We start from the raw sequence: 27898 nt of genomic DNA, 5'->3' as shown, positions 1-27898 counted from the left end.
TTGTTAATTCCACAATGTTTTCAGCTGCAATCAGAAGGTGAAGAACACTGATCTTACTCAGGCAAAAATAAAAGCAAGTTTTTCAAATGTATCTCACTCAGTTCTGGGTAAGAAATATTGCCCAAAGCAGACATTTGCAGTCTTACACATAGTGCAGACTGGCAACTAGCAAGCAACTGTCATCCTAAAGGCCATGTCTCATGACTTGTGTGTCCCACAAACGTCATCTCCTCCCAAAACAGATAAAATACTTGGAAATGCTTGATGATGTGAAACCACTTGAACTAAAAAGCACCTGTGTTATTGGTGCACTCGGAGCTTAAGGGAAATCTGAAGAAGTAATGTAGTTTTCTTAGAGGACAAGTTATGGAATTCACACTGCAGTTTATTAGGAAAAGCATTTTCAGCATTTTTTCAACCTCCCGTACACAGTTTAACAAAAAGCACACAAACATCTTCATTTCATTTCTTAAATAGGCAGAAGTTTTACCTAAGGGCTCAGGAAGGAAACTTTATTACTTTATAAAGTAATTCACTGCTACTCTGAAGCCAGGATGTAATTTCATAGCATAAACACTACAAGGAGAAGACAGAACTTACATTCCTTGTAGCACAGGAAGAACTTGGAGCACAGGGTTTTAATTTGTGAAGCCCACACTCACAGCCCTACATACTTTCTGAGCTATAGGGAGTTTAGGAGGGAGGCAGAAGCAGTATTTAAATATCCAATACTTGCATAAAGCAGAATTTGTCTCAGCTCCCCCTTCCCAAAGAAGGACTGTTTTATTACCCAGAAGTATATATGAAGGGCACAAAACCAGGCCCACACAACTACTAATTCTCCAACATTCTACTCTATGAAAGCTTGAAACGTCTGTCTTTATCTGCCTTTAATGTGATTTTTATTTAGTACATAGTAGAAACTAAGTCTTTTAACTAAAACCAAATCATAGTGACTACGCATTTGCTGTGTCAGGAGCAGTTGTGGTTGGTCTCTACATTTCCCACATTTTATCAGTAGCTATTTAGTACTCCACAGTTTATTACACAATCATTTTCCATATCCTCTATGTCTTTTCTGGTTTTGGAAGGGAAAAAGTTCTGTCTTTCATGTGCTGCAGTTCCATATACATAATAAATAAATAAACCACTTGACAAGGCAAAATTATTTTCCTTAATTGCAAAGTAAAAAAGCCCTGAAAAACTATCTAGCAGATAGCATCTAGGAAAAAACCAACCACAGGGAATGCAAGTCCTCTCAGAATTATCCATTCCTGCCTGTCACTCAATGTCAACACCACCTAAACTATGTTGGTAATATCTCCTATGGCAGATTATTACAAAGCTTTATCAGTCACAGTGCTGGTTTCACAACCCACTTCAGCAGGAGGTAAATAATGCAACCTGCCTTACAAACACTCATTGAAACGATGATACACCAAATCTCAGTTACACAAGCCAAGAGGTACTAAGGCAACTTTAACAATGCTATCCCTGAAATATCTTGAAGTAAGATTTGTACTTATATTTCACATGCTAAAATGTAAGAATTATCTTCAGTTAAGTAATTTGCAGACAAAAAGCTTTGGTGCCTCTGACCAAGAAGGAGAGATGAAGGAAAAGATAATTGTAGTGGCAAACTAATATGACGCTCTTCTGACAATTTTAGAGAATATGCCAGGTGCAGTTTCCTGTGTTTGTATCACAGGACATTGAATTTTTCTCTCTGAATTCACATACAGAAATGCAGCCAAGTGGCTCATTTGAGGCTCATAACCGATTTTGTCCATCTTTATTTTCTGTGCAGTGATCAGAGCCAGTTAAAACAGCTCCACAACCAGGTCTTGCTTGAACAGCAGCAGGTGCATCAGGCATCTCTGAGAGAGCTGTCATTCAACAGCACCTCGGTGAATTCTGCTACTTCCCTGTACCAGCAGTGCACCTCGACCCTGTACAAGCAAAGCTCAGCCTGTGCCTCGCAAGCCTTCGGCTACAGCCGCCCCAAGCAGTTCCTGGCCCCGCAGACGCCCCCGCCGGGCAGCCCCTCTGCCAGCTCCTCAGCCACGTTCAGCAGTGGCCCCCAGGCAACTCCGAGAACCAACAACATGGAAAACCTTCTAGCAAATCCTCCAGCTGCGGCCTCCAGGTCCTCAGGAGGGTTTACAAGCAGAAGTGACCAGTGTCTAGCAAGCCCTAAAGAATGCGTGGTGCCGCCATTGCCACTTTCCACGTGCAGTGTGAAACAGTTCCAGGCACAGACTGTGACTCCCGCTCCCCTGTCCCCAACCAGCCGCATCCAGAATCCAGTAGCTTTCCTCAGTGCTGTTCTTCCTTCCCTTCCCAGTGCACCATCCACCAACGCCATGGGACTGCCCAGAAGTACCCCAGCCACGTAAGTAGCACAAACCATGTGCACAGAAGCACAGCAAATACTCCAAGAGAATTAGGATGTATTTCTGTTCACCTGTTCAGTGGGGGAGTCACTGAGATGCAAGTCTTTTGTTAAATAGAAAAGTGAGTTATTAATAGATTCTGGAACCTTTACATTCAGTAAAGAAGGGATAATATCTTCTGTAATAAGACAGAATTCAAGACAGAGAAATGTGAGTGTACAAACAGATACACAAGAATGTGGGGGCTCAGAGATTCATAAGACTTACTAGTGTGAGAAAAGACTTTCATGAGATTGCAGGATAAGTCACTCCAAGACTCTTTGCTGATACCAGGGATAAAAACATTCATACCTATTGTAAGCAACAAGTAAAGTTTTAAAGGCACATTATACTGCAAGATTTTTTTATGTAAAGGTGTTTTTAAGGTTGCAGTACTTTCTACATTTGAAGTCTCCCAGAAAATCTCAGGAGAGTTAATGGTTTGCACATAAATAATTTAATTAACAGCCAGCATGATTTCTGTGACAAAATAGTTACCATAGTACAAGCAGATAAGGACGATGATGTACTGGCAAGGTGGTGGCCTTAAGAGTCTCTTCTTTACTGGTGGAGTTGAAGCAAATTTCCCTTTTGTGAACTCAGTGTTAGCATGGCTAGCACCTGTACATTGGTACAACTATGTATCCTCAGAACTCCAAAACCTGCACAAAATAAGGAGTATTTTCCCCTTTTATCAATGGTACATTCAAGGTAGTGATAGCCATCAGCAAGTCCTGACTATCCTGCTGATACTATATCGACCAGTCCGTTATTATAACAGAAAAATGTGTCCCTGTGTTTGTAGCATTCACCACCCTGTGTGTCTGCCAAGAATCCTGCCTTCAAACCAGTACTGCACTGCTACTCACAGCCCTCCCAGTTGTCCAGCACAGCCACATAATTGCCATCACTCCATGGCATGTGCCTGGAAGTCTTCCCAGCCCCAGCATCCTGATCAGGCACACAGCTAAAGTTATAAGGTCACAGTGAAGGTTTTCACTTGAGCCAGCTCAAGCCTTTGGTCTGCTTCCACAACACTGCAGGAGCAAGCAAAAATCAGCTGCAGCTGTCACCAGTCCCCTTCCACCCTGTCAGAGCTGGGGCACAAGTACTCAAGGGCTGTTCTCTTTGCATTAGTGACACTTAACCTCCACAGTGTGCTTTCCTTTTCTCACTGCTGCACAGGCATGGCCACACAAGTCATCACAATATGTTTGCCAGGCAGACAATTAGTTAAATATGTTTTCTTCATTTCAGCTTTCTTGGATCCCAGCCCAGAGCTGAATTCCCCCATAGCTAGTGCTCCTTTTGCTGAGATTCAAATCTTGAATCTCAGCAAAAGAGAGTCTTAGGAGGGCACCAAAGGTCAGGAAGGAACCTGAACAGTATCTGTGACAATCTGTAAATACCTGTACTCTTTTTGCCATTATCAGTGAACTAATTCTGGCTGCAAAAGAGTGAGAGCTCAGTGTCTGCAGAACAACACAGGGATGATACCTTGCAAAGCAATCACCAGTTATGCCTTTACCTAGAACCTGTTATTAAGATCCCAACACCTGTTCTAGTAAACTACCAGAATATTGCACATTCCCTGGTAGTGTCCTGCTACTGTGCTCCAGCACTGCACTCTCACTCTCTCACTCCCACTCTCCTGACAGTCTCATTTAAGAATTGAGCTATTTTCCATAAAATAAAACCAAAAAATAACTCTCAATGTTAGGTGTCATAAAAGGGTGAGAGACATTAAAGAAGTAAAATCATGGAAAGAGTAAGTGATCAATGAAGAGTTGAGATAAAGATCAATGAGAAATTACATTAACTTGTAAATTATTGTCTGATACCAGTCAAATGTACACATTGTACACCTAAGGGAACACCTACATTAATTTCTTTAGCATTTCCTGTGACATCATTTTTGTAGGATAAATATAAATGAAACTCATGCTTATTCTAGCATTAGAACCCTTATTTTCTTTAAGATGTGTGTTTTTAAGTTCTACTGCATGGGAATGGGATGCCCCATTGAGATAGTACCAAAACCAAATCATATCCTGTATTGTGCTTTGGCTTCTATGTAAATAAGTAACAGGTTCCACCACAACATATTCTATCATACAAGTCACAAAATATATGTATACTGGTTGCTGCATGTTGGTATCAGAATTTTTTTTTAATAGCCCAACCCAGGGATTAACAAAGAAAAACCTGAAACCTCTACCATTAGCAACAGAAGATTCTATTCGAGAAAACAAAGTTGCACTAGTAAAGGACCTGGAAAGAAAACTGCATTTCAGAGAGGATGCTAATCCACAAAGTCAGCAGGTAAGAAAATTGAGTGTTATTAAAATGAATTTCACTCATGAACAAGAAATATATGATGATGATGTGGAAAAAAAGGCGTTTGTGTGGGTGAGGTGCTACACTACTTTCATGAGAGTACTGGTTTGGAATAGCAAACTGGAGCTTTAAACAGAGTGTGAGGGATGCAGCTGTAGAAAATTTACTTTGTGATTGGGCAGCATTTTTCATTTCTGTTCATCTCAAAGGCTGGTATGAATGTAAAACTATTTTCATGGAAGCTTCTGCCTTTTACTTTTTTGCTTTACAAGTTGCTCAGTTCATTGCACACATACACTCTATCTTTTAAAACAAAGAGTAAAGTAACAAAACAGTTTAGGATAAGGTTTTTGGTTTTCCTTTCAACTTTTTAGCATTAAACCCATTTTTCCAAATTTCCAAACTTATATGAATTGACAAGGACTTCTTGGAGACCTTTATTATAAGAATTTAGAAAAACAAAAAAGCTTCTTACAAGGAACAAAATATCAGTTCACTCTTAACTGAGATCAATACATGCACTGGATCTGCGCACTGTCTATGAAACTAAAGAAGAAATAAAAAGTGAGGCAGTGTTTAGAGGTTGAAATGATTGTAAACCAGATTCAAGCACCCCCAAAAAACAGTAGGATATGCTAAGGACTGTTAGATAGCTGCTCTGCCTGCAGGTGTTTATTCTTCTCTCACCTTGGCCATGGAGCCCTCCAAAGCTGTCCCACCAGCTCAGATTTAACACAAATCAGCAAATCAGGGTTTGCCCTCATCTTTTCCCAACATCCATCAGCCCTTCTGACATGGAACTTGCAGGGAGAAGCAAAACACCACCAAGGCTCTGGAGCAAAGTCCCCTCTGTGGACAACTGCAGTGTAATCCCTGGGGATTTTTAATTTTGCTGCTGACCTTTCTTTCTGGCAGACCACACTGCCAAAGCACTTTGAGTAAAACAACTGGCAAGCAGAACGTTTTGCAGATGAATCACAAGTGTTACAATTTGTACTCGCTCTGCTAGCAAGACAAATTATTTAGAGAGCTACTGTGAAATACCAGTCAGTCTTTGGAGTTAACTGCATGATGACCCCTTTAGAAACAATGATCACTACTAGTGTCAAAGTTATCTGCTGACAGTAAAAGTTATTTTTACACTTACTTGCTATTCTGTATGAGACCAAACCCAAATCTTGATTCTCAAATTCCTCAAACACTGAAAAATTTCAAAGCTGGCCCTTCTCTAATTGTTACAGTAATTAGAATGCCAATGGCAATGCACCAAAATCAATAAAGGTTCCAACTTTAATCCCTTCTGATTTTACTCTTCTCATCTGAGAAAAGCCTACTCCAGCATATTCAAGCCTGAGTCTTCTCCTCAATGAAGGCAGTGACTATTTCAACAGATGACAGGATGAAGAGTATTTTCCAAAATTCCTATTGCTTTACACTATATAGAACAATCAACATCAGGAGAATAATATGCTGGAATGCTGGATTCACACCCATATATTTTGTCCTGTTTTTTCCTCTCACAGTTCACACAGAATTAAAAAAGAGACATTTTCATTCCACACATAGAATATCTGTATTAAATCAATTACTATAATGGTAGGGAAGGGCTTACTCTCTCATAAATACAAATGCAAGTCTCCTGTGCGTGAGAGATCACTGAATAATGGAGTACAGCATCCAGTAAGAATCTCAAATGTTGGTTTCTTTGTATTGTCTATGTGCTATTTTAAAAATTCCTTCTCATAGAATTTATCCTTTGGTGTATTTTTATTTAGAGCATTGTACTGGGACTCCAAATTTCAATAGCAGAGCTCATTCTCATTTCCAGTACCTGCAGAACATGCAGGGATCATCCAGAACAAACGCTGCAGATGACAAACCTGTGCTTTAAAGTCCTGGTATTGTCTTGTATTACTACATAAAGGGCAGTAATGAACAAGAGGAATTTGCATTCTGGTGCTCTATTACCTAAAATTGACTTCCATATGAAAATGCTTAGCTCACAAGATGAGATTTTCTTAAGTGTCAGCATTATGCTCTCAGCATGATATCTGATAATCCAGATGTACTCCTTCTGTTTCATCCAGTACATCATTCATCACCAACAATAAAGAAATCCAGGATCAGAACATAGTTGGGAATTTTGCTGATGCTGCATGAAACAGAAGAGATTAGTCTCTGGGCTTCTGCAGCTATGATGACCAGGAGGTGCTGACAGAAATACAAATATGACTTTGCCAAGACTCTAACTGCAACTTTGATCAAGTACATGCAATAACAAGCTGTCATTTTTACCAGCAAAAATCATACCCATCATTCCTGCAGATGGTGGCAAGCTCTAGTGCCAGGCAAAATTTCATCACAATTAGGAGTGCTGGAAAAAGAAAGTGATTCAGTTACACCCAAACATCTTCAGCCAGGTTTGCTCAGTTCTTTCAAACAAAAGGCACACCAAGGGCTTTATGCAATCTCAGGAAGAAGTTAGGACAAATCCCAGGACAGAGTAGACTTGACTCAGTGTCTTCCTTGGCTTGAGGACAATCAAATCTATAACTCTCAACTCCCATAAGGACAGGCTTCACTCCTTGCCAGTGGGTACAAGCTGTGTTGGTGCTGTCCCAAGCTTCTCAAATAATTATGCATTCGCTAACAGCAGGAGAAAAATGTGGAAATTCCAGCTTTCAGAACAGCTTGTGTAATAGGTGACCTGAGCTAGAAGAGCTACAAAGCTAGCTAGGTGGTAGAAAACCACCTTCTCCAGCTCCAAGGATAAAACTTAAGACTTTCCGGCACCAAGAACAGGCCCTCAATTAGCAGGACATTTCAAAGAGCATTCCAGCTCAACGATTATGGTCCTCTGGGGAAGCTGTCAGAATTTTTTCTTCCAGGTTGTGATGGAGAAAAGGAATAGAGAAATAAAAACAGAATCACTCTAGTGCCCAGAAACGAGGACAAAGAACACCTGCATTCTTGTCCTTGCTGTAGGGGATGTTTCAGTATTTCTGCCAAGTGAAAGAGGACAGGAAGGACAAAGAAGATCCCCATCCACTCCTCTCCACCCCCAGAATGTTTTATTGGCACAATCTTGGAGCTTTCTCTTGGAGACTGAGATTGAAATGCTGTGAGACCAAGCACCCAAGTCTCCTAACCCCAGTGAGGGTCAGGTAACTGCATCACTTGAGGGAAGGAGAGCACAGCCAGCATTACCTCCACTTCCCAAAATCCTCAGCCCAGTCCACTGGGCATTTCATCTGCCCTACAAGTAAAATATCTCAGTAATGTTCAGTTAGAATGAGTCATGAGGAAACAAAAAGATGTGTGGGGAGAAAAGGAAAGAAGGAGACTTTGGGGAGACTTTGGCAAATGGAAAAATAGAAGAAGTGTAATGGAAACTAATTCTTTTCCCCTGATATTTGAAAGCATTCACAGGTTTCACCAATATAAATAAATTTATAAATTTTTCCTCTGATAACAGAGGAAATTCTGCTTTACAGGCAAAACTTAGAAATTAATTCTATTATCTCCTCAACATTTTGTTACAGAGCAATATAAAATAGAAAAATTGAGGTAATTAAACCTCAAATCCTGTACGGTAATAAAACTAAATTAATTACCTGTGCAATAATAAAAGAAAGCAGAGTTAAATATTGGGGCCTGGTTTATACATTTTGGTTACAAGAACTACAAACCATGCCCACATATCTGTCACTCACTACGATGAATATCATGTGGCAATGCTGATTGGTTGTGACTTATGTAAGACTCAGATAGCAGCCTTATTTTTAGGACAAATAAAAAAACCTACAGCTGTTTAGAGAATTATGCACAGCCCTCACATGAGTATTCTTTACCTTTGCTAGAGAATACTTGGTAAGAAATTTCAGAGCAGAAGAGATGCATGGTATGTCCAAAAGCTTTTAGATCACTAAAAGCCAAAGCCATGTGCAGATCCCAACCCATCACATGGCCCTGACACCGGTAACACCTCAACACTGATTCTACAGAATCATCTCCTTGCAGTTGCTACAGTGAGCCCTCAGTCTCAGAAAGGCCCAGAGATCACCCAGAACTCTGTTCCCAGGCCACAAAAATTACACTTCATTCAGTCACTCCAAAAATCTGGCTCAAAATCAAGCTTCAGATCCTCTCACAAAGGTCAGCAAATGCAGGCAACTTCAGACTAAGGATGGGAATTTGACTACAAAGACTCTTCACGGAAGCTTGTCTGCTCTGTACTAGAAATGAAAAATTATTTGAGGATCTGACCAAGACAAATTGATACTAGCATGTATAACCTCCCTGTAATTGTGGCAATGAACTTGTGGCTGTCTTCTCAAGACCTAGATATAACGAAAAAGAAAGTAGAGCCAGGTTTTCATGGTAGGGATCCTGAACTGCACAGTTCATCATATCAGAGAGGGAAGCTGAGCTCTTCAGGCTTGCACACACTCACTCCAGCTGCTAAGTCTGTGGGAATTGGAGATGGCAACTCCATTTCTCCCATTTTCTTCTTGCTGAATCACTCCAAACTGTATTTTGAATATTGTCTAGATAGACAATGACTTGCTAGGCTCTTCATGGGTTTGTGTTTGGGTAAGCATGAGATTCATGCTTCATGCTATGTAAGATAACCCATACAATTCATCTGCAGGAAATAAATTGCCCCAGTGGTAGCTCTTCATAGGACATGGACAAATGGAGAAAAGGCTGTACGTTGGATCTACTGAGAGGGGAACAGGGACAGGAGAGAGACTCCAAACTAATCAGATTAGAGATTTCAGTCAGAGTAGCCCAGATTAGGCTGTGAAGTTAAGGAGTGTTACAGCTTGGAAACAGATGCTGAGATGCAATATATGCCATTTTCTTAGATAAACTGTTAAATGGATTTAGAATAATTCTGCCAAAAAGGCAGTCTAGTAAAAGTTACAAAACTGGGATTAAATTGGGAAATTTTTCTAGTGCTGGCAACAGAATTGTTTTTATATAGAATGTGAGAGTCAACATTCCAGCAGAGCTACCCTACTTTCTATTTGTGGTAATTTCCATGAGTTACTATGCTAACATCAGATTATTTTGATTCTACAAGCTTCTACTGTTAGTATGTATATTCCCTAAGATCTGAATCCTGCTAAAGATAACTGAATCCTGCTAAAGATAAATTTGAAGTACAACAGATACAGAATTTCAGAACTGCTATTCCTACACAAAAGGTGCTTAGAATCTAGCAGGAATTACTACACTCTATGCAATTCCCCTCTCCTGCCAAAAATGTTCACAGGTAGCAGAAAGGCCCAGGAGTTAAATTCCTTGACAGGATCTAGGAGACCATGGTGCAGCTCTCTGCTCTGTCACAGATTTTTTGTGTTACCTTCAGCTTCTTTAGGCCTCAAATTCAGGTAAAATGCAGGTAACAGCCCTGTCCTGAAGGGTGCTGTGCTCTCAGATTGTTAAAAATGATGGTGATGGGGCCAAACATCCATCAGAGAGACAAAATTATGTGAATCTGTACCTTTGGCAAGACTGGCATTGAGAGGAGATTTTGTTTTTTGTGCAGGACAAAGTACAGCCACCCACCAGCAGCCTACAACAATATTGCAAAGGCAGAGCAAAGGCAAGCAGGAGGAAAGCTGCATTTCACTTCTCTGTCTGCTGCAGAGTTCCACCAGAACAAAAACCACTCCAGATACATATTTAGCACATTTCCTGGCTCTGCTTTGGCCAGTTTTAAGTTTTCACCCTTCAAAATATACTGTGACAAAATGAGCATTAGATGTAGGAGAAATAGCCAGGTTTCCAAAGCTGCAATCTTCTCAGTCTATACAGATGAATATACAATTATAGATGCATTATGTACATTATACTTTGTTACACCACTGAACAGGAGCTTGAATCTTTAGCTGGTAGATAAATAATTTTAATATCCAGCTACAGTATTGAAAAAGTGTGTCAATTAGTGCCTGTAAAAGTTTAATGTTCTAGGAAAGCTGCCAAAAAAGGAGCTGCAATGCTACATTCTGGACTCCAAACCAGGACTTGAACCTTTGTACTCTTTCCCTCAGTCTCCTCAGAATGCTGAACTGCAGCCTAGTTTTAACACGGTACCCCATGGCTACATGGGCTTGTTCTTTGTGTGACACTTTACGAAACATTTGTCTGAACCACAACAACAACACTTTGCCCCACACTGCTTTTGTAATCACATTCAGAAATAGGCTTATAGTTCTTCAGTAAGCCATATTAACAACTCCTTTCTGTTCTTGCTAATCCTGAAAGAAAACCTACCAAACAAGCGAAAACCTCCAAGATTATACTCTGCATACAGAAGGGTTTTCTGACTTATTTCAGATATTTCTTTATAAGAAGTTTGGTGTAGCACCTTCAGCCTCTGAATGCTGGCATTCAGATTTTCACAGCAAAGTTAACTTGGTCTTGTTGGTTTGGTTGTAAATTTATACAAGCATATATATGCACACAGAACAGGTTTAGAAAAGCAAAGACCGAAGTATGAGGGCAACACACAGGAAGCAGGGGCTGTGGGAACCCTGGCTTCAATGTTTGCTAATCTAAAATGTATTTTTGAATATAACTCCTTCAAAAGAGCAAATTCCTGCAGTCAGTATGCACGGTTCCCTGCCAGAGACTTACATTTGTACAAGGACACTTGGGGCTTCCATGGGCAGGGAAGCAGCTGCCAGTAATGGTAACCTGGTGCTGATGGTGCAGCAAAATGCTTTTGTTTTCACAGTGCTACTTTTGCACCTCTGTCTGTGCACGCACACACATACAGGGTCACATGCAAAGAAACGTGGGAGAAAACCTGTCCATTATTAACTTCAAAGGGTCCTATGAAACACATTCCTTCCTTGATTATATTTTCTGCTGCAAGCAGACATTTGAAAAGGAAGAAGTGCCCATATTTCTTTATGAAGTAGTTTGTAAGAAGTTAATATCCTCAGCACATCAGCCAGGAAAAAAATGATACACTGCATTCACAGAAAACTGTTTAGGATCTAAAAAAGACACAAGGTTAATTTGGTTATGTACAAATTGAAAATAATTGCTCTAAGTTTTATTTATGTTACTTGGTTAGATCACTTAAGACAGATCTGCACTTCTGGAGTAGAGGAAAAAAAAGATGTTAATTGTCTCTATCAGCATTATTTGATTTCATCTGTAGGCCATCATTGCTACAGCAACCCTACGCTATTAATTTCTTATCATATACCATGACTTCTTTTGGACAGCAACGAGTCCAGGAAAAAAAAATCATGTGAAAAACTGCTGACTAAATTCAGCTGTCCATAAACAACACTGGACTGTGCCATCAGCCTTCAATATTTCAAAATTTAACTGTGTTCTGCAGCATTTCAGCATTTTGTTCTGCAGTCAACACCTTCCAAATGCCTTGAAAATGTAATGGCAATGCCCTTCCAGCCCCATTAATTCCCTCTGCTACAGCATTCCCTGATTTTTACATGGTCCTGCCTTCCTAGAAGGCACAGGCTGTTCTCAGTACCAAGGGTAAAACACTGATTGCTTAACCTTCCCTTGGAACACAGGAACCAGCTCTTGCCACCTACATGGCTCCATTTGGCAGGGGAGAAATCAGAGCAACTCCAGTTTTACACTGCCTTTAACGAGATGAGAATTTGATCCATAAAGCAATTTGCTGAGAGCTGTAGCATGAGAGAAGCTGAAGGAGATGAAACTCTAGCGGGCTGTTTGGTGCTCCCCAGCCCCCTGAGGAGGTGGCTGGTACCACGGCATGCCTGGCTCCCAGCCCCTGGCACGGCTCACCCTGGCAAAGAGCGGCCAGTTCAGAGTTCTGCTTAGCACAGCTGGGCTCCCAGCACAGTGTCAGAGAGCACAGTGGCCCTGCCACAGTGGGGGGAGGTGGTAAAGGGAAGGAAGGGATCTTGGAGAGGAATGTACAGCTCTGCAGCATCAAAGGGACCAGTGCAAGGAGGAGCAACTTCCAACACCAAATTCCTTTCCTACCTGCTCCTACCATTGCTAACCTTCAAGCGCCCTCCCCAACACAGACATTTGACATGGAAACACTCATCGACCACTACAGTTCCAAAATCAGAGACTACCAGGGTGTTCATTCCACCATAGCAATTTCCAACTTTTTCTGCTTTGTGGTTGCCATATTTTCCTCCTCTCACCCCCAAGTCTTACAAATCCCTGTTTTCCCCAAAACTCTGCTGTAATGTCTAAACTTTTGGCCACTTCTGTCTCCTTGGTCTCCTGAAGAAAGCAGAAGAGTTTGTCAGCTAAAATTTTTTGCTGCTTCTCCATCTTTTCTCACTGTTATCTGGAAACTGTTGGAGCATGATCAGCAGTAGGATGGAATGACTAAATGAACAGGGATGTATTACATTCAGAAATAGGCTTATGGCTTCTGTTATAAAAACAGTTCTTCAGAAAGCCGTATTAACAACTCCCTTCTGTTCTTGCTAATCCTAAAAGAAAACCTACCAAACAAGCAAAAACCCTCAAGATTATACTCTGCATACAGAAGGGTATTCTCACTTATTCTCATATATACTATATGCCAGCATTTTGGTATATCTGCTGGTTCTTCAATTAACTTCCTATAGGATTTCAGACAAGATGCATTTTCTGAACCTTGTTTTTTCAGCAAATTGATTATATCTAATGATTGGTTACACCCTTATTTACTACTTGTTGGTTTCTAAAATTCCATTTTCAATAGAAGCAGGAATACAAACTGGGCTTAAAACCAGCACAAATCCAGGTCTGAGCAAACTGACTTTTATTCTACAGGTAATACAAGATTTCCTCCCCAGAAAGGCAATTTGTAATGACTCAAAAGCAAGGAGCTCTTGCAGGTGTTCACAGTGAGCAGTGTGCTACCTGACAAGTCCATCCAGGTGTAGCTGTAGTGCTCCACCATGCCCAGGACAAACACTGCTTTGGAAGCACAAACTGAAGCTGGCTCTTGGTCTGAGGCTTCACAAGTCACAGCAAGAGACATTTGGTCAAATGCCTCCTGGTTTAGACAGGAGATTTCCTCATGGAAAACAGCTAAGTGATGAGAGGTTTCTAATTGAATTCAGGGGATCAGGAGAAAGTTCATATTCACATTGAACGATCTGGAAATGTTCATTTATGTAGGAATATGCTGGGTTTATTGCATGATCTGTTTAATCTTCTAAGAATTTCAATGTAATATATTTTGCATTCTCAGCTACAGCAGCTAGAAATCTGTCCAAGTTTAACCTGAAGTTAATTACTGAAAAAAATTCCCTTTCTTCCTAATTTTCTCTTTTAGTAGGTATAGTTTTCTTTATTTAATTACAAACTAAAATATACAACATTCATTTCTACAATTAGCAGGCGACTAATATTTGAACACAAAATCCTCGAAAATTTGGTACATTTTAATGATTTCTTTTGATCAACAGTGTGCAAGAGTATAATCATTTTTTACATGGATTTAGAGGAGTTACATGTCTGATTTCTTTGGCTGACTGTGAAAAACCTCAGTGTCATTACACTGCAAACCAAATTCAGACTGTTTCAGGACATTCTAGGTTTATTTAGGTTTTTTTATTTTTGCTTGTTGTAAATTAGTCTAGAAGTGCCAATGGTTGCAAATAGCCAGGACATGAGTGGTTTTGCTCTCTCACCCTGCAGGAATACAGGATTTCAAGCTTTGAGCAGAGGCTGATGAATGAAATCGAATTTCGCCTTGAGCGGACACCGGTGGATGAATCAGACGATGAAGTCCAACACGAGGAAATCCCTACAGGCAAATACATAGCTCCCATCTTTGATAAGAGACTCAAGCATTTTCGGGTCATGGAAGGATCCCCTATCACATTCACCTGCAAAATAGTTGGAATACCTGTTCCCAAGGTATGCCATTCTCACTGGTGAAGGAACAAAACCCAACTCCCCACTAGTTTCTGTACATCCCTCCTAAGCTCATGGCTCTGTGGAGAGAGCTCCCAAGTGAATCACTTCCCTCACCTTTCTAAAATAACAATACCTAACCAGTAACATGCCTAGAGCCAAGAAAAGAGAACCTGACAGGTCCAGCTATGATATTCAGCTTCCTGAGTTCAACCTGGAATCATTTTGTCTCACTTTATAACTGATCTGCTAAGTTTATAATATTCTAAAATTTCATTAGTTATCACTCGTGTTGTTTTTCTAGTCACTGTTAAGTCATGGGGGTGTGTCTGATCACTACAGGTCTACTGGTTCAAGGATGGCAAGCAGATTTCAAAGAAAAACACACACTTCAAGATGAACAGAGAAGAAGATGGAACATGCTCTTTACATATTGAAGCTGCTACTAATGATGATGATGGCAACTATACGATTATGGCTGCAAACCCACAAGTAAGGAGTTTTATTTCCTTTTACAAAAATGCTTGTTTCATCTTTTTCTAATGTACATTAATAGGAACGCAAATTAGGCCACATGCTTCAACATCAAGTGGTGACTGTATCACAAATCAGGTCCTTCAGAGCATAGGAGAGCAAACCATGGCTGATGAAACTACAGTAATTTCAGGACCATAAGGCGCACCGGACTATAAGGCGCACCCCATGGGAGCCGGCACATTTCGCAACTTTGTAGATCAGATAAGGCGCACCGGACTATAAGGCGCACCTTTTCTTTTGCCGCAAAGATCCATGCCGCGCGCAACAAAGTAACAAATTAGTAACGGAAACCCGTGATCGTGGAGTTTACTGGCAGGAGCTCAATTTAGAAACATTTTTCACAGATCGGCGTAGGCTTTCAAAGGCAGCCCCAGGCGCCCTCCCTGTGCAGTGGGCCCTGGCACTCCCGCCTGCCCCCAGTGCCGGCTGGTGCGGCTCAGCGCAGCCGCGGGGCCACCTCCCCCTTGTGGCTCCGTGCTGCCGCGGTGCTGTTCCACCTCGCAACTCTGCGGAGGCGCTGTGCCATTCCCTCGCTTGGCTCGGTGCTCCTGCCATGCCACCCGTCCCTCACTGGGCTCGGTGCCGCCACCATGCCGCCCGTCTCTCGCTCGGCTGGGCGCTCCTGCCATGCCGCCTGTCGCTCACTCAGCTCTACGGTGCAGCTGCCCTGTTGCCTGTCCCTCGCTCAGCTCGGCGGCACCACCGCCATGCCGCCTGTCCCTCGCTCGGATCGGCGCTCCTGCTGTGCCGTTCCGCCTCGCGGCTCCGTTGTGGCACCATGCTGTTCCCCCTCGCGGCTCTGCGGAGCAGCCCTGCTGCCCGCCCCTCACTCGGCTTGGCGGTGCGCCCGCCCTGCCGCCCATCCCTCGCTCGGCGGTGCCACTGCCCTGCCTCCCGTCCCTCGCTCGGCAGCCCAGCCACCCTGCCGCCCATCCCTCGTTTGGCTCAGTGCACCGCGGCCCCGCCTCCCCTATCAGGTGTGGCCCCGCTGGCCACGGCACTGCGACCCCGCTGGCCCCTATTGGCTGCAGCCCTGCCAGCCCCTATTGGCTGTGGCCCCGCTGCCCCCAGCACTGCGCCCCGCTGGCCACAGTACCGCTGGCCCCTATTGGCTGTGGCCCCTCGGCTCAGGCCACCGCGCACAACAAAGTAACGAAGTAGTAACGCCTCCCTGCCCGTGCTGCTCCTGGTGCCTGGGGCCGCCCGGGGCCGCCCCCTGCCTTCCTGCCCGCGCTGCTCCCTGTGCCTGGGGCTGCCTGTGGCTGCCCCCCCATTGCTACTCGGCGCTCCCGCGGTGCCACCCCCTCCTCGCGGTTCTCACTTCCAGGGTGCCAAATGTCGCAACTTTGTAGATCATATAAGGTACACCGGACTATAAGGCACACTTCCGGGTTTGGGGAAAAATTTTAGTCAAAAGGGTGCGCCTTATAGTCGTGAAATTACCGTACTCCCCTATTACACAGACAGTCAAAAGCACTAAGGACACTAAGGACATTTTTTCATGTTACTAACTCCTGTCCCATCTCCATCCCACTCTCAGTTGCTGACAGGTACCTTTTGAGATGTGCTGATAAGACAGACATGATGTTTCAGGCAGAAAGAATAGGGCAGGAACAAACAAACAGTTACATCAAATTTGGAACTGTTACTAAACACAATTATGTTGTTTATCCAGGATGCAAAGATGTGAATCTGAAAAGTCTCACTCCCTTACATCATGCTTGACCCCATGTGCTAGCTGAGCTGTTTATTCAGAAGTACATTCATCAGGCAACTTTTTCCACTTGAAATGTTTCCTTTTTTTAAGATTATTTTTCTTTTCAGTGTCTGTATGGCTGCATTTTAGTAGGCCAGTACAAAGGTAGTAGCAGACAGTACCTGTGGCATGAATAAATAAGCAGGGACAGGCACCACTGCTAAATGCATTTCCACAGTCTGGAAGAGCTTGAGAAAGCCCTGCCTCAACTGCAGCCTAACACCATTTGCTTTGGGGAAATGGTATTCTCACTATAGTTCAGCAGCTTTATAAAAATAAATCCTAATGCACTGTAAGTGTTCAATATTTATACTTTAAAATTAAATAAGCCATTAATCAACTATTAATTCTGTTTCCATTGTGAATTGCAGGGGAGGATCAGTTGTTCAGGACACCTGATGGTTCAGAGTGTCCCTTTTCGGGGACGAATATCAACAACTCAGCCTCACAGGTGAAAGAAAAAAGTCCTGCAGATCTTCTTTATGCTTTTTACTGAAGGCATCCAAAATAACTACTGCATTGAACTTCAGTTCTCAATCATAAAATGGAAATAACAGCAGCAGTTCCCTCCCAACAGGTCACTTCTATGTTTTTGAGGGTCATCCTCAAATACAGGGAAGTTTAAGCACGATTTCATTTATTTGTTGTAGTGGAGCTAAAGGCAAGGGATGGATTAGCAAAATGAAATTCAGCCCCAAAAGAAGCAAAGGTCAGCTTGGGAATCTAAGGATACTACATGGTACAGTTAACTTGATAATCTTTTTAAATGGAAAATATGCAAGAATTAAATTACAATCAGTCCCTTTCTTTCTGCCCTTCTATGCAACTCAAGCTATCTCTCCATCTTTTTCCTCAATTTCTTTGGGTTTTTTTAAGCATTAGGGGAAAACAGTTGACTTCCAAACACACACATGTGATTTTTATGTTGCAGAACACGACCCCGGGTGCCAGAAGGAGACAAAGAGGCAGTTCAAGAACGCTTCTTCAGGCCATACTTCCTACAGGCTCCAGGTGACATGGTGGCACATGAAGGGAGACTCTGCAGGCTGGATTGCAAGGTATGAATTGCTTCCTCTGCTCACTTTCACTTTCCCTCCTCTGTACATGTAATGCTGTGTGTTTTCATGTTCTTTCTTGCATGCATGAACATATTCCATTCATGTTTTAATGCTTCATTTCTAAAACAATTTCTTAATGCCATTGACATTGAGCTGATTTCCAGGGATTTCTTTTGAACAAATATTCTATAGGATGAAGAACACAGAAAACACAACCCAGAAAGAGAAGGCTCACTTACAAAGTTGTTCAAATTACTAAACATGTTCACTGTGTCCTTTACCAGTATGAACTCCAGAAGTTCTGCTCTGTTATCAGATTCTTGAACATTTATCCAGAGTAGCACAAAGCCATGAGAAAGAGAGGATGCAGCACGTTGCTTTGTGTTCAAACAACTGTTCCCACTGTATCGGGCTGAACTACTGAAGATTAATACTCCCTCAAAAGAGGGAACTGAGCCCAGTTCATTTTATGCTTCTCCAGCATGCCCAGAGGCAGAAACGTCCCCATCTACTGATTGAAATCCTGGCATGAAAGAGTAGTCAGAGGTTAGAGTGAACACCTTAAGGAGAATCATCTGCTCCAATATATTTTGGTATAGCCCCTCTGTGTCCCTGGCAGTACTGACACTGACCTCCACCCTGAAGAGGGCAGGAGCTCTGAGGCACAAGGTAATGCCCTGAAGATGAGCAAGACTCATTGCTACTTAATTTACGACGTAAAGTTTACGAGGAGCATGCCAAAGAATTTGGTTATTCCTAGCTCTGCTGCCCTGGCAGGGCTTGGGAAGCCTCAAAGCATGTCTGGGATTGCACAGACCTGGGAGAGAGCACTCCTCACTCAGGCAAGTGCCACTTCCCTCTTGCTTTGCTTTGTAAAATGTTGTTTGGAAAGCAGTATTTTAGACACAAGTAAGTACTGCTCCCTATTGAAAAGGTTTTTGATTCTACAACAGTCTAATCTTTCAAAAAATACTTAATTTGTAGTGTTCTAAAGCATGCAAGTTTAAGAGCTGTGAAGTACTATGTAATTCTTCATCAAATTTTACAAAATACAAAGTAACGTGTATAGAACTTTTTTCATCTCTGTTAAATTCTAGCATTTTATATTGAGGAATTTGATTTATATTCAGCACAAAACCAGGGAAAACTAGCAGATTATTAAGAATCTTTTGTGAATCTCATATTCTAATTTCATATTTCAAACTAAATTTCTTTATTACTGACTAAGAAAAATTTAGATATTTCATGTACGTTTTTATCTTTTAGCTTGGTTGCTTGCTGGTTTTCTCTTTTGGAAGTAGTCAGTAGAGAAATAGTTAAAAAAAAATCCTTCTGGTCTAGATTTTGGCCTGATTCAGCTGGCACTTGTAGAAAGGCCTAGCTCTGAATTTCCTAACCTCTCTCTGCCAGCTGGATGTTGTCTCGAGCTGTTTCCCTGTCCCTTAGGTGAGTGGGTTACCAACTCCAGACCTGACGTGGCTCCTGAATGGCAAACCTGTGCTCCCAGATGCCAGACACAAGATGCTGGTCAGAGAGACTGGAGTGCACTCTCTGCTCATTGACCCTCTCTCCCAAAGTGATGCTGGGACTTATACCTGCCTTGCCACCAACAAAACAGGACAAAATTCCTTCAGTCTGGAGCTCACTGTTGTAGGTAAGAAGCACTGAAAAACTAATCTCAATGATGAAGTTATCTGTATGCATTTCTTCAACCTTCCTCACACACCTTCCCTACAGACAAGTACAAATTAATGTACTGAGAGAAGGAGAACCTACAGCTGAAGATAAAGATATGTAATTATGTATGTAATTATATATATATATACACACAATTTTTTTTTTCTCCTCAACTGATGGAGGGAAATGCACCTGGCACTCAGATGAGTGGACTCCTGTTACTAAGAGACTGCCATAAGAATTCTGCCCTGAATAATTATCACCCTCCCTCTCTTGTCTGGGCAAAATGACATTCTTAACTTTCTCCCCAGAAAATGCTTAGGATTTGAATCCATCATATATATATATAGAGGTATCCCAGATTTCAGCTCAAATTTTATTGGTTTAAAAATGTTTTAAATAGAATAATTTAATCTGAATAGTGCTCTTTAATAAAGCTTTAAAAGATGTGAGAGATTGAAATTTATAGATTTGGCATCAATTTCCTGCAATGGTAGTAGACTCATTAGACATGCATTTATTGTTTTATTAACTTCTGTTCTGCCTATTATTTACTTTATGTTCCTTTACAGAGGCTATGTCATTGCATTTCACTTCCCTTCCAACATCCCACTAAAATTTCACAACCTATTTTGGTATCACAAGAACAATTTTTATCGTGTTCTCCCATACTATTCAAAGAGAAACAATTAATAAAATATCTGTTGTTGAATAATTCTTTTTCCAGCAAAGGAAGTAAAAAGAGCTCCCATGTTTCTGGAGAAGCTTCAGAACTGTGGTGTTCCAGAAGGCTACCCTGTCAGATTAGAGTGCAGAGTTGTGGGAATGCCACCTCCTGTATTTTACTGGAAGAAAGACAATGAGACCATCCCATCAAACAGAGAGAGGATGAGGTACTGTACCATAACAACCATGCCTGAAATTTCTTGTAGCTGGACCAACTGCTTCCATGAAAAGCTCTGTGATAAGTACAGGTGGTGCTTTATAACAACTCCTTTCACCCACATAAAACTGTATAAATCTTGCTTCCCTGCGGGGTGAACAGTGGCTGTTTCCTTGGTTCAGAACAAAGGCACAACTGCCTCAGAGAGTGGGGACAGAGGCTGCAGGCCACAGGCCTGGCAGAGTGCATGAATCTCCTATCAAGCATACTCTGCCATGGTATTTTAATGAATAGATCTCTATCAAACATACTCTGCAATGGTATTTTAATGAATGGATCTCTATCAAACATACTCTGCCATGGTATTTTAATGCATTTCAGCACCTTACTCTCTAAGTTAAAACTAAACTGGGAAAAAATAGCTAAGTGTGAATTCAAACTCAGAACAGTTTCAGTGTCCCAGAGCATGGGATAATAGAGTTCATCATGTCAGACAGAGAAACTTAACAAAGTTAGTCACAAACAAAAGCAAAGACTTTGATTCATGCTTACAAAACACAACAACGTTCAGATTCAGCTCTTGGAGTCAAATGCATCATAATTTTTTAATTTTTGCAAAAGAAAAGCTGATTAAATAATGTGCCTGGCTGTAATTAATAATAAATAGCTGGGTTTTTAAAAAATATTTCTACTTTTGCATATATCTGATTTTAAGTATTTTATTTCACTTGGTTCCAACTAACAACTTGATGCAGTCCCTGGATCTTTGAGATCAGCTTCAGGAAGCAGCAGCCCTTCACACACCTACCTGCAGGCTGTCAGTAGAGAAAGATGGCTCTGCAGCAGCACCTGTTGGGGATGGACACCAATCACAAGGGAAAGAAAGCATCCTTAGAAAACTCTTCCAGTGGTCACCCTGTCCCTCTACAAAAACCCCACCAAACCCTGACCTTCTACAGCCTGTAGTCTATATGGGCTGAGCCCAGTCCTCTTTAATATCTTTATAGATAACCTGGAGGAAGGGATTGAGTCTGCCATTAGCAAATTCATGGATTATACCATATGGATGTTCCCATTTCATAGGGAGGGTGGTTATACACATGCACACACTCTAGTAACTGGAAAATTAACAACTGTCCTAAAATGCCACATTTCCAGATGTTTCACAAAAGGTTAGAAAAGAAATTTTTGCTTCAGCTCAGCAGAGGAATGGCTAAGGGAAACCTCCCACACCTCACAGTGCCAGTGAGTAAGCTCTAGGGTTGTGACAGCTCTGCCTATTTCAGCTGAGAGTAGGAAGCCCAAAGGCTTCCAGTGGCTCTGCACAGACCTACAGGCAGCAACCCCCCTGTTTGTTCCTATCCTGCCTCTGCCCTCCTGCCCGAAGCCCAGAGAGGTTTTTGTATCACAAGGAACGCACCCAGCTCCTACACCCCAGCACAAGGCAAATCATGGAGAGCAGGGAGCAAAGAGTGAATGTTCCCTTTTTTATTAGAGCTGTTGGAAGCACAAAATGTCCTCTTGTCCTGTAAGTCTGTAGTTTCATTCCAGTTCATATGGAAACAAAATCTCAAATTTCAGAACATCCTGGAACTTCAAGTGTTCATCTCACACCTCTTCCTTTATAATGAGAGAAACACTTGGGTTGATAAGAAGGACCAGTCCCAGCCTAGAGAGAGGAGTCTCAGTTCTGTTATACCCTACTGAAAAGTTTTTCCTGGAAATTGGAGCCACAAAGTCTGAGATCACTGAAGAACAAAGGAAGTGGAGGGAACAATGGAAGCAGGTTTCTTTCAGTGTTGGCTAAACAAATCTTTCTGATTTTCCCTCTTGGTCATTTTCTCATGGAAAAGGTTACCCCAAAAAACTTTCTGACTGGCTCTGGTTGCTGTCATGAAAAATACCACAGTTTTGTACAAGTGCTCTCGCCATTTTGTTATGTTCCTGTTCCAGCTTCTGAACTAGGAAAAAATGCACTCTGATTGTGCAGCTGCTTTGCACAGGTTTAGCTCGTAAGTATTCAACAAATAATGCTAATATTAACATATACAGAGTAACAGTTCAGCTCCCACAGTCACACCATGGCTGCGCACAACTGAGAGGAGCCAGAACACATCTGAGATTTCCTGATCATTGTTTGAGGCCATACTGAGAGCAAATCTATTGACTACAGACTGCTACCTCTGTGAATAGAGATGACAACATATCTGTTCCATATTTAATATACATATTTTAAAATCTGAAAGCTGATGTGCTCTTGAGGAAATACTGATTCCCAAACACTTCTTTTCCAGCATGCATCAAGATACAACAGGGTATGTCTGCCTCCTGATCCAGCCTGCCAAGAAGGCAGATGCTGGCTGGTACACCTTGTCTGCAAAGAACGAAGCTGGCATCGTCTCCTGCACTGCTCGACTTGACATATACGGTAGGTACTGGCTGGGAAAGGAAACAACCCATGACTAGTTCTTAGTCTGGTTTGGCATGGATTAGAAATCAGTGTCACAGCTTAATAAGGCCCCAGAAGATATATAATGATACAGCTGAAAAGTCAAACCAGCTCTGCTGCTTGGCATAAAGGAGGAGAAGGACAAAAAGTCAAAGCAGGAGTTTTGCACAATATTCTCCACTCCCATTTTCCACCTCCCAGAATCCCTGCACATGTAACATACATGTTTCAAGTTGAACCTTAACTCCATAGCCTCTGACTTGTCTCTGCTACAGCCCTGACCTGACAGAGCAATAAACTGCACACAAGGAAGCAGACTCCTTCTCCTGCAGAGCAGGGCGGTGCAAACCAAGCCTAACTGATGGGGGCTGCTCTACATCCAATAGTCTGGGACTCAGAAGGCCCCAGCCCACTCCAACAACTACAGCACATAATTTTTAACTGTTACCTCTCCAAGATGGAAAAGAAAAAGGAGAGTATCTTGATCACTTAAGCAGCAAAATAAAACAGAAAGCATATTCTACAAAATGGATTTTATATATAAATATATATATATTCCACAAACTGGTTGGATTAGGACCAGACCCTTAAAAGAAAAGAACAAAGAGCCCACGTTTTCAAATTCATATTTCTATTTTGTTTTTTAAACCCCATCTAATTACCAGAAGTAAGTTACCAGTGCATCTCTGTCAGCCTCCTGCCACCTTGTGGTGATACAGGCAATAAAAACAGAAGGCTCAAAAGAGGGCTAGGGGGAGGCTGATTTAAGAAAGGTGGGATTAAATTTAAAAATTCCTTAGGTATCTAAATGTCAGAAGACATAAATTTTCCAATGAAGGATTCAAGGCACAAACAGGAAAAATACAAAAATCAAGAAATGCTTTCCTATTCCAACAACATTTTCTAAGACATGCAACTCACACCCCAAAGGGAGTGACAGAAGTCATTTTTCTTTGTGCTATTTTGAATGGGTGGGCTCGAGAGATTAGAGATGTGGTCTGATATTTGTAATTCTACCTGCAAAAAAAAAAAAAAAAAAAAAAAGGATTTCAAGTAGAAACAATTTGGGCACTGCAAGAAAAAATATATTTCCAACAGGGTCAAAATTCAGCATGGAAAGACATTTCCTGTCAATGCTCAACATGTAGATTGGTGTCTCCTACACCAAATTACCTCAGAGCATTGGAGTCTGATATTCACTTTCATTTTCACATCTCTTTATTTTAACTGCTGACAGATAAGTCTATGTAATTTGGGTGCAGACCCATATGGATAAACACTGGCAAAGATAATGTAATTTTTTCTTGTTTGAAGTGTTTTAGGGATAACAACTACTAGGTATTATGTAATAAAATAATTTTACAAAATTGCAGCAGAATTTGTTCATATGGGAACATGTAGAATGCTACTTTTAAATTGCTGAATACATGTCTTTGGATTACATTTCTTTAAGTATTTTTTACAAAGTCTAGAAAACGCGTTAGTAGCCGTAACTACTACATGGCAATAAAAATTATAATCACTTCCTGAAGAAAAGCCATCCAGAGGATGAAGGAGTACAGAATCAGAGCCCTGGCCACTTTGTTCATCTCTGTTCATGCTATGTATGTTTTTAGATTGGATTGCAAGGGCTTTGGAGAAGGCTCCAAAGAGTCAATCATTACATTTTGGACTTTGTGAAATCCGTGCAAACATTGCCATTGAATTGAACAGGGATGAAATTTTATCTGTAGACTTCAACAGAATCACTGAACACACAAACAATGCCAATGATAAATCTGAAAGAGCAGACCTAACCCAGACAGACCAGTGCTGTGCTGTGTTCAGGGATGCTGGAAGCAACTCTCCAGGTGTGTGTACTGACTCCCATTGTTTCTCTGTGACCTGAACCAGAGGCTGATACAGCCCATTGTGTTTCTGTTGCTCCAGCTCAGTGGCACCGTCAAATTCCACAAGCGCTCAAGCTCCGCCCGGGTGGCAGCCGCTACACGAACCTCAGCAGCCAAGGACTCGACATCTTCCCTGCCTTTCCAGCTCCTGAGAGCCCTATGCTGTTTTCATCCCCAACCCAAAAGTTGGTGGAGAGTGAAGAACTTTGAAAAACAAACACTCGTTCCAGTTGCACCTGCGGAGATACTTAGAACTGTGAAAAACTAAATAATAATAATAATTTTTAAAAAAGGAGGTACAACTCACGATGCTCAAGGTTTACAAGCAACTTGTTTGTAATGAAGTGCTCTGCTGCTGCAAATGCTGCAAGTAATATATCCTACAAGACTTTTGCATATGGTTTTAATGCAAGATAATTGTGGTATGGAGTGTTGTGCAATAAATTCAGTACTGTGTAGTTTGCTAAGAATTACATAGTAAACATAGTTTTCAGCACCTAAAAGCCAATACCACTTTTACTTCTTGAATTAGAGCTACTGCACTGTAGCTGTCATGGTAAGGATTGAGGATGATTAGCTGGAATACTGCCAGTGAAAACACTGACATTACAGTAACACCAATCCTGAATGAGGGTAAACAACAAGACTTTGAATGTAATCTTAAAAACATGCCAAATGATCACAAAGCACAAGTTAAATGGAAAAGATGTAACTCATTTTTATATATGATTGTTATGCCAGCCTATTCTAGAATTTTTGAACTCCAGACTAGATAAATATAGCATTTCATGTAGGTACAGCTATATACCTTAAATATTTATATCTGTGTGTGTGTGTACTCCATGAACTGTGTACTCTTGGTGTAAGGGTTCATAAAATAAGGTACAGGGCACATGCATAAGGCACATAGGAAATAGAAATTCCTCTTGTCTGAAGCATGTTCTCTTGAGCCCATAGCTGAAACTATTTTCCAGATGTGCTTTCTACTCTTTTCTTTACCATGTTAGTGATGCTCTGACTTTAACACAGAAGATACCAAACTTTTCACTTCATGGCTTTTAAATATCAGTCTCTTCTTCCTAATTTTCAATGTGCACCTACCATCTAGCTCGTTTTATAGCTAAGTGGAAAGGAATTGTCACCTGCTAAATTTTCACCACCATTTAGGAAACAATCACAAGTATGGTGTCTAATAAGACAGAAAATTCTGTTAATATACAAAAGTTAAGAAGTTAAGCAACATTTATCTGCAAAAAGCTAAAACCCCCCAACTGTAGTAATAAATGAGGCAAATTAATGGAAGCTCAAAAGAAAGTGTTTAGTGAAAACACTTAATGATTGATTTAAGTATATTTGGCATCTATACAGTTACACTAATGCCCCCAGCTGTTAGAACCTGTGAAGGTTTAAGATGTTTTCCTGTATCTTTAAATTACTGATAACCCTCTCCTCTGGACATTGGTTTCAAACACTTCTTACTTACTGCTTTCAACATGGTTGCAGAATGCAACAGAGTCATATCAAAGTCACAGAGACGAAAAAAGAAAAAATTAAGAGATGCTTTCATTTTAGACTATGTTCGGGGTTTGTTCAAATTTAAAAAATTTAACTTTGAAAAATTTCATATACAAAGAAAACAATAAAGAGTTATGTTAAGAGCAAAAGAATATTGGATATAGCCAGAGACTGAGAAAGAGAATACCTTTCACTGAGCTTCCCACAAATGCAGTTTCTATTGTTCCTAACTGTTGATTCCCTCAGGATTTAGAAGAATTGAATTTCTTGTGTCATTTTACTTCCCATCTGAGTGAACACCATAAAACAAAACCATCATTCTAACTCTCATACTTTTTTTAGAAATCTCAGTCAGCTCAACCCAGACTGGACAGACCAGAAAGCTAAAACACAGTCTTATCCTAACAGTTGAAAGAAGGTGCAGGTATTTCCATGGGAAAGCAGGTATTTCCATGGGAAAGCAGATATTGCCCACGTTGTACCTCTTCCCTGGCAAACAAAATAAAACTCATGGCTATTAAAAGTGAGGCATTGAGTTAAGTGACTTCAGTAATGAGGAGCACAACTTAAGACATACTGTGGGTCTGATCTTCTAGGATAGAGCAGCTACTGCCCCTGTTACCTTCACCTGCTTTTTAGGAGGGTTTAAGGACTCCAAACCTACATCCAAAATTTTAAGTTTCCCATATTAGTTACTACTCTTGGAAAAAATCCAAGAAAAGTGACTGAATTTTGCTTGCTTATTTCAGTGCTGTTGGGAAATGGAAAGGTAGGAAATTAAAACGCAAAATACCAAACTCACACCTACAGCCCTGGTTTTCCCATTATTTCACAAACCAGAGAGTAGGTTTTGATCTCAAGTATTCCAGGCTGTAGAGTGGCCTTAAGGCATTATCCTTAAGCCCAAGAGATTGCCAGCTTGGAAGTCCCCTGGCTAAGAGGGAGGGGTTGGACCAGATGACCCCCTGAGCTTCCTTCAGACCTAAATCACTCTGTGCTTCCTAAATTATTTTACTTTTTACTGCCTGTCTAAATATCCTACCTGGATTAAGTTACCTGTCAGCTGAGTAGAAACTAAGAATTCAAACAAGCACAAACTTTTCCTCTTTGCTGGAATGTAACCTATTAGGCAAGTCCAGCTACAAGAGTTCTTCACACATGTAGAAGAAAGGAATGCTAGTACTCAGCACCAGCAGGTGGCTGGTTATCAATGCTGGAATCATACTGATCACTCTTACTGACAGCAGCAGTGGTTTTCACATTTTACATCATCAGACATTGCACCCAAAAACTCAATGCAAATTAAAAGTGCAGAGTTCCAACATGCAAACCACATCTCACTTTTTCTCTGCAATAACAGTGGAGGGTCTCCAAACCCACATCATTATAACCCGAGCTGACATGCTGACAATTAAATGGTACAGTTTCTTAAAACCTACATTCAGTTCTTTGGAACTGGGAGGACAAGAAGCTGAAAGACTTT

The 27898-nt window shown here is 41.3% G+C and overlaps 1 protein-coding gene across 1 annotated transcript in view; it reads left to right on the top strand.

Annotated features, from left to right (window-relative positions):
* MYPN (myopalladin) overlaps positions 1-25135 on the top strand; it is a 51803-nt gene extending 26668 nt beyond the window's left edge. The window contains exons 11-20 of the mRNA XM_033066290.2: positions 1808-2392; positions 4610-4754; positions 14433-14654; positions 14994-15143; positions 17316-17395; positions 17876-18002; positions 19449-19656; positions 20407-20572; positions 22857-22990; positions 24941-25135. Coding sequence (XP_032922181.1) covers positions 1808-2392; positions 4610-4754; positions 14433-14654; positions 14994-15143; positions 17316-17395; positions 17876-18002; positions 19449-19656; positions 20407-20572; positions 22857-22990; positions 24941-25110 — 1987 coding nt within the window. The 3' untranslated portion in view covers positions 25111-25135. The remainder of the gene's footprint in view (positions 1-1807; positions 2393-4609; positions 4755-14432; positions 14655-14993; positions 15144-17315; positions 17396-17875; positions 18003-19448; positions 19657-20406; positions 20573-22856; positions 22991-24940) is intronic.
* The last annotated feature ends 2763 nt before the right edge of the window (positions 25136-27898 follow it).

The sequence above is a fragment of the Catharus ustulatus genome, chromosome 8 (assembly GCF_009819885.2).
Source record: "Catharus ustulatus isolate bCatUst1 chromosome 8, bCatUst1.pri.v2, whole genome shotgun sequence".
NCBI lineage: Eukaryota > Metazoa > Chordata > Aves > Passeriformes > Turdidae > Catharus > Catharus ustulatus.
This window is presented reverse-complemented; position numbering and strand designations above follow the sequence as displayed.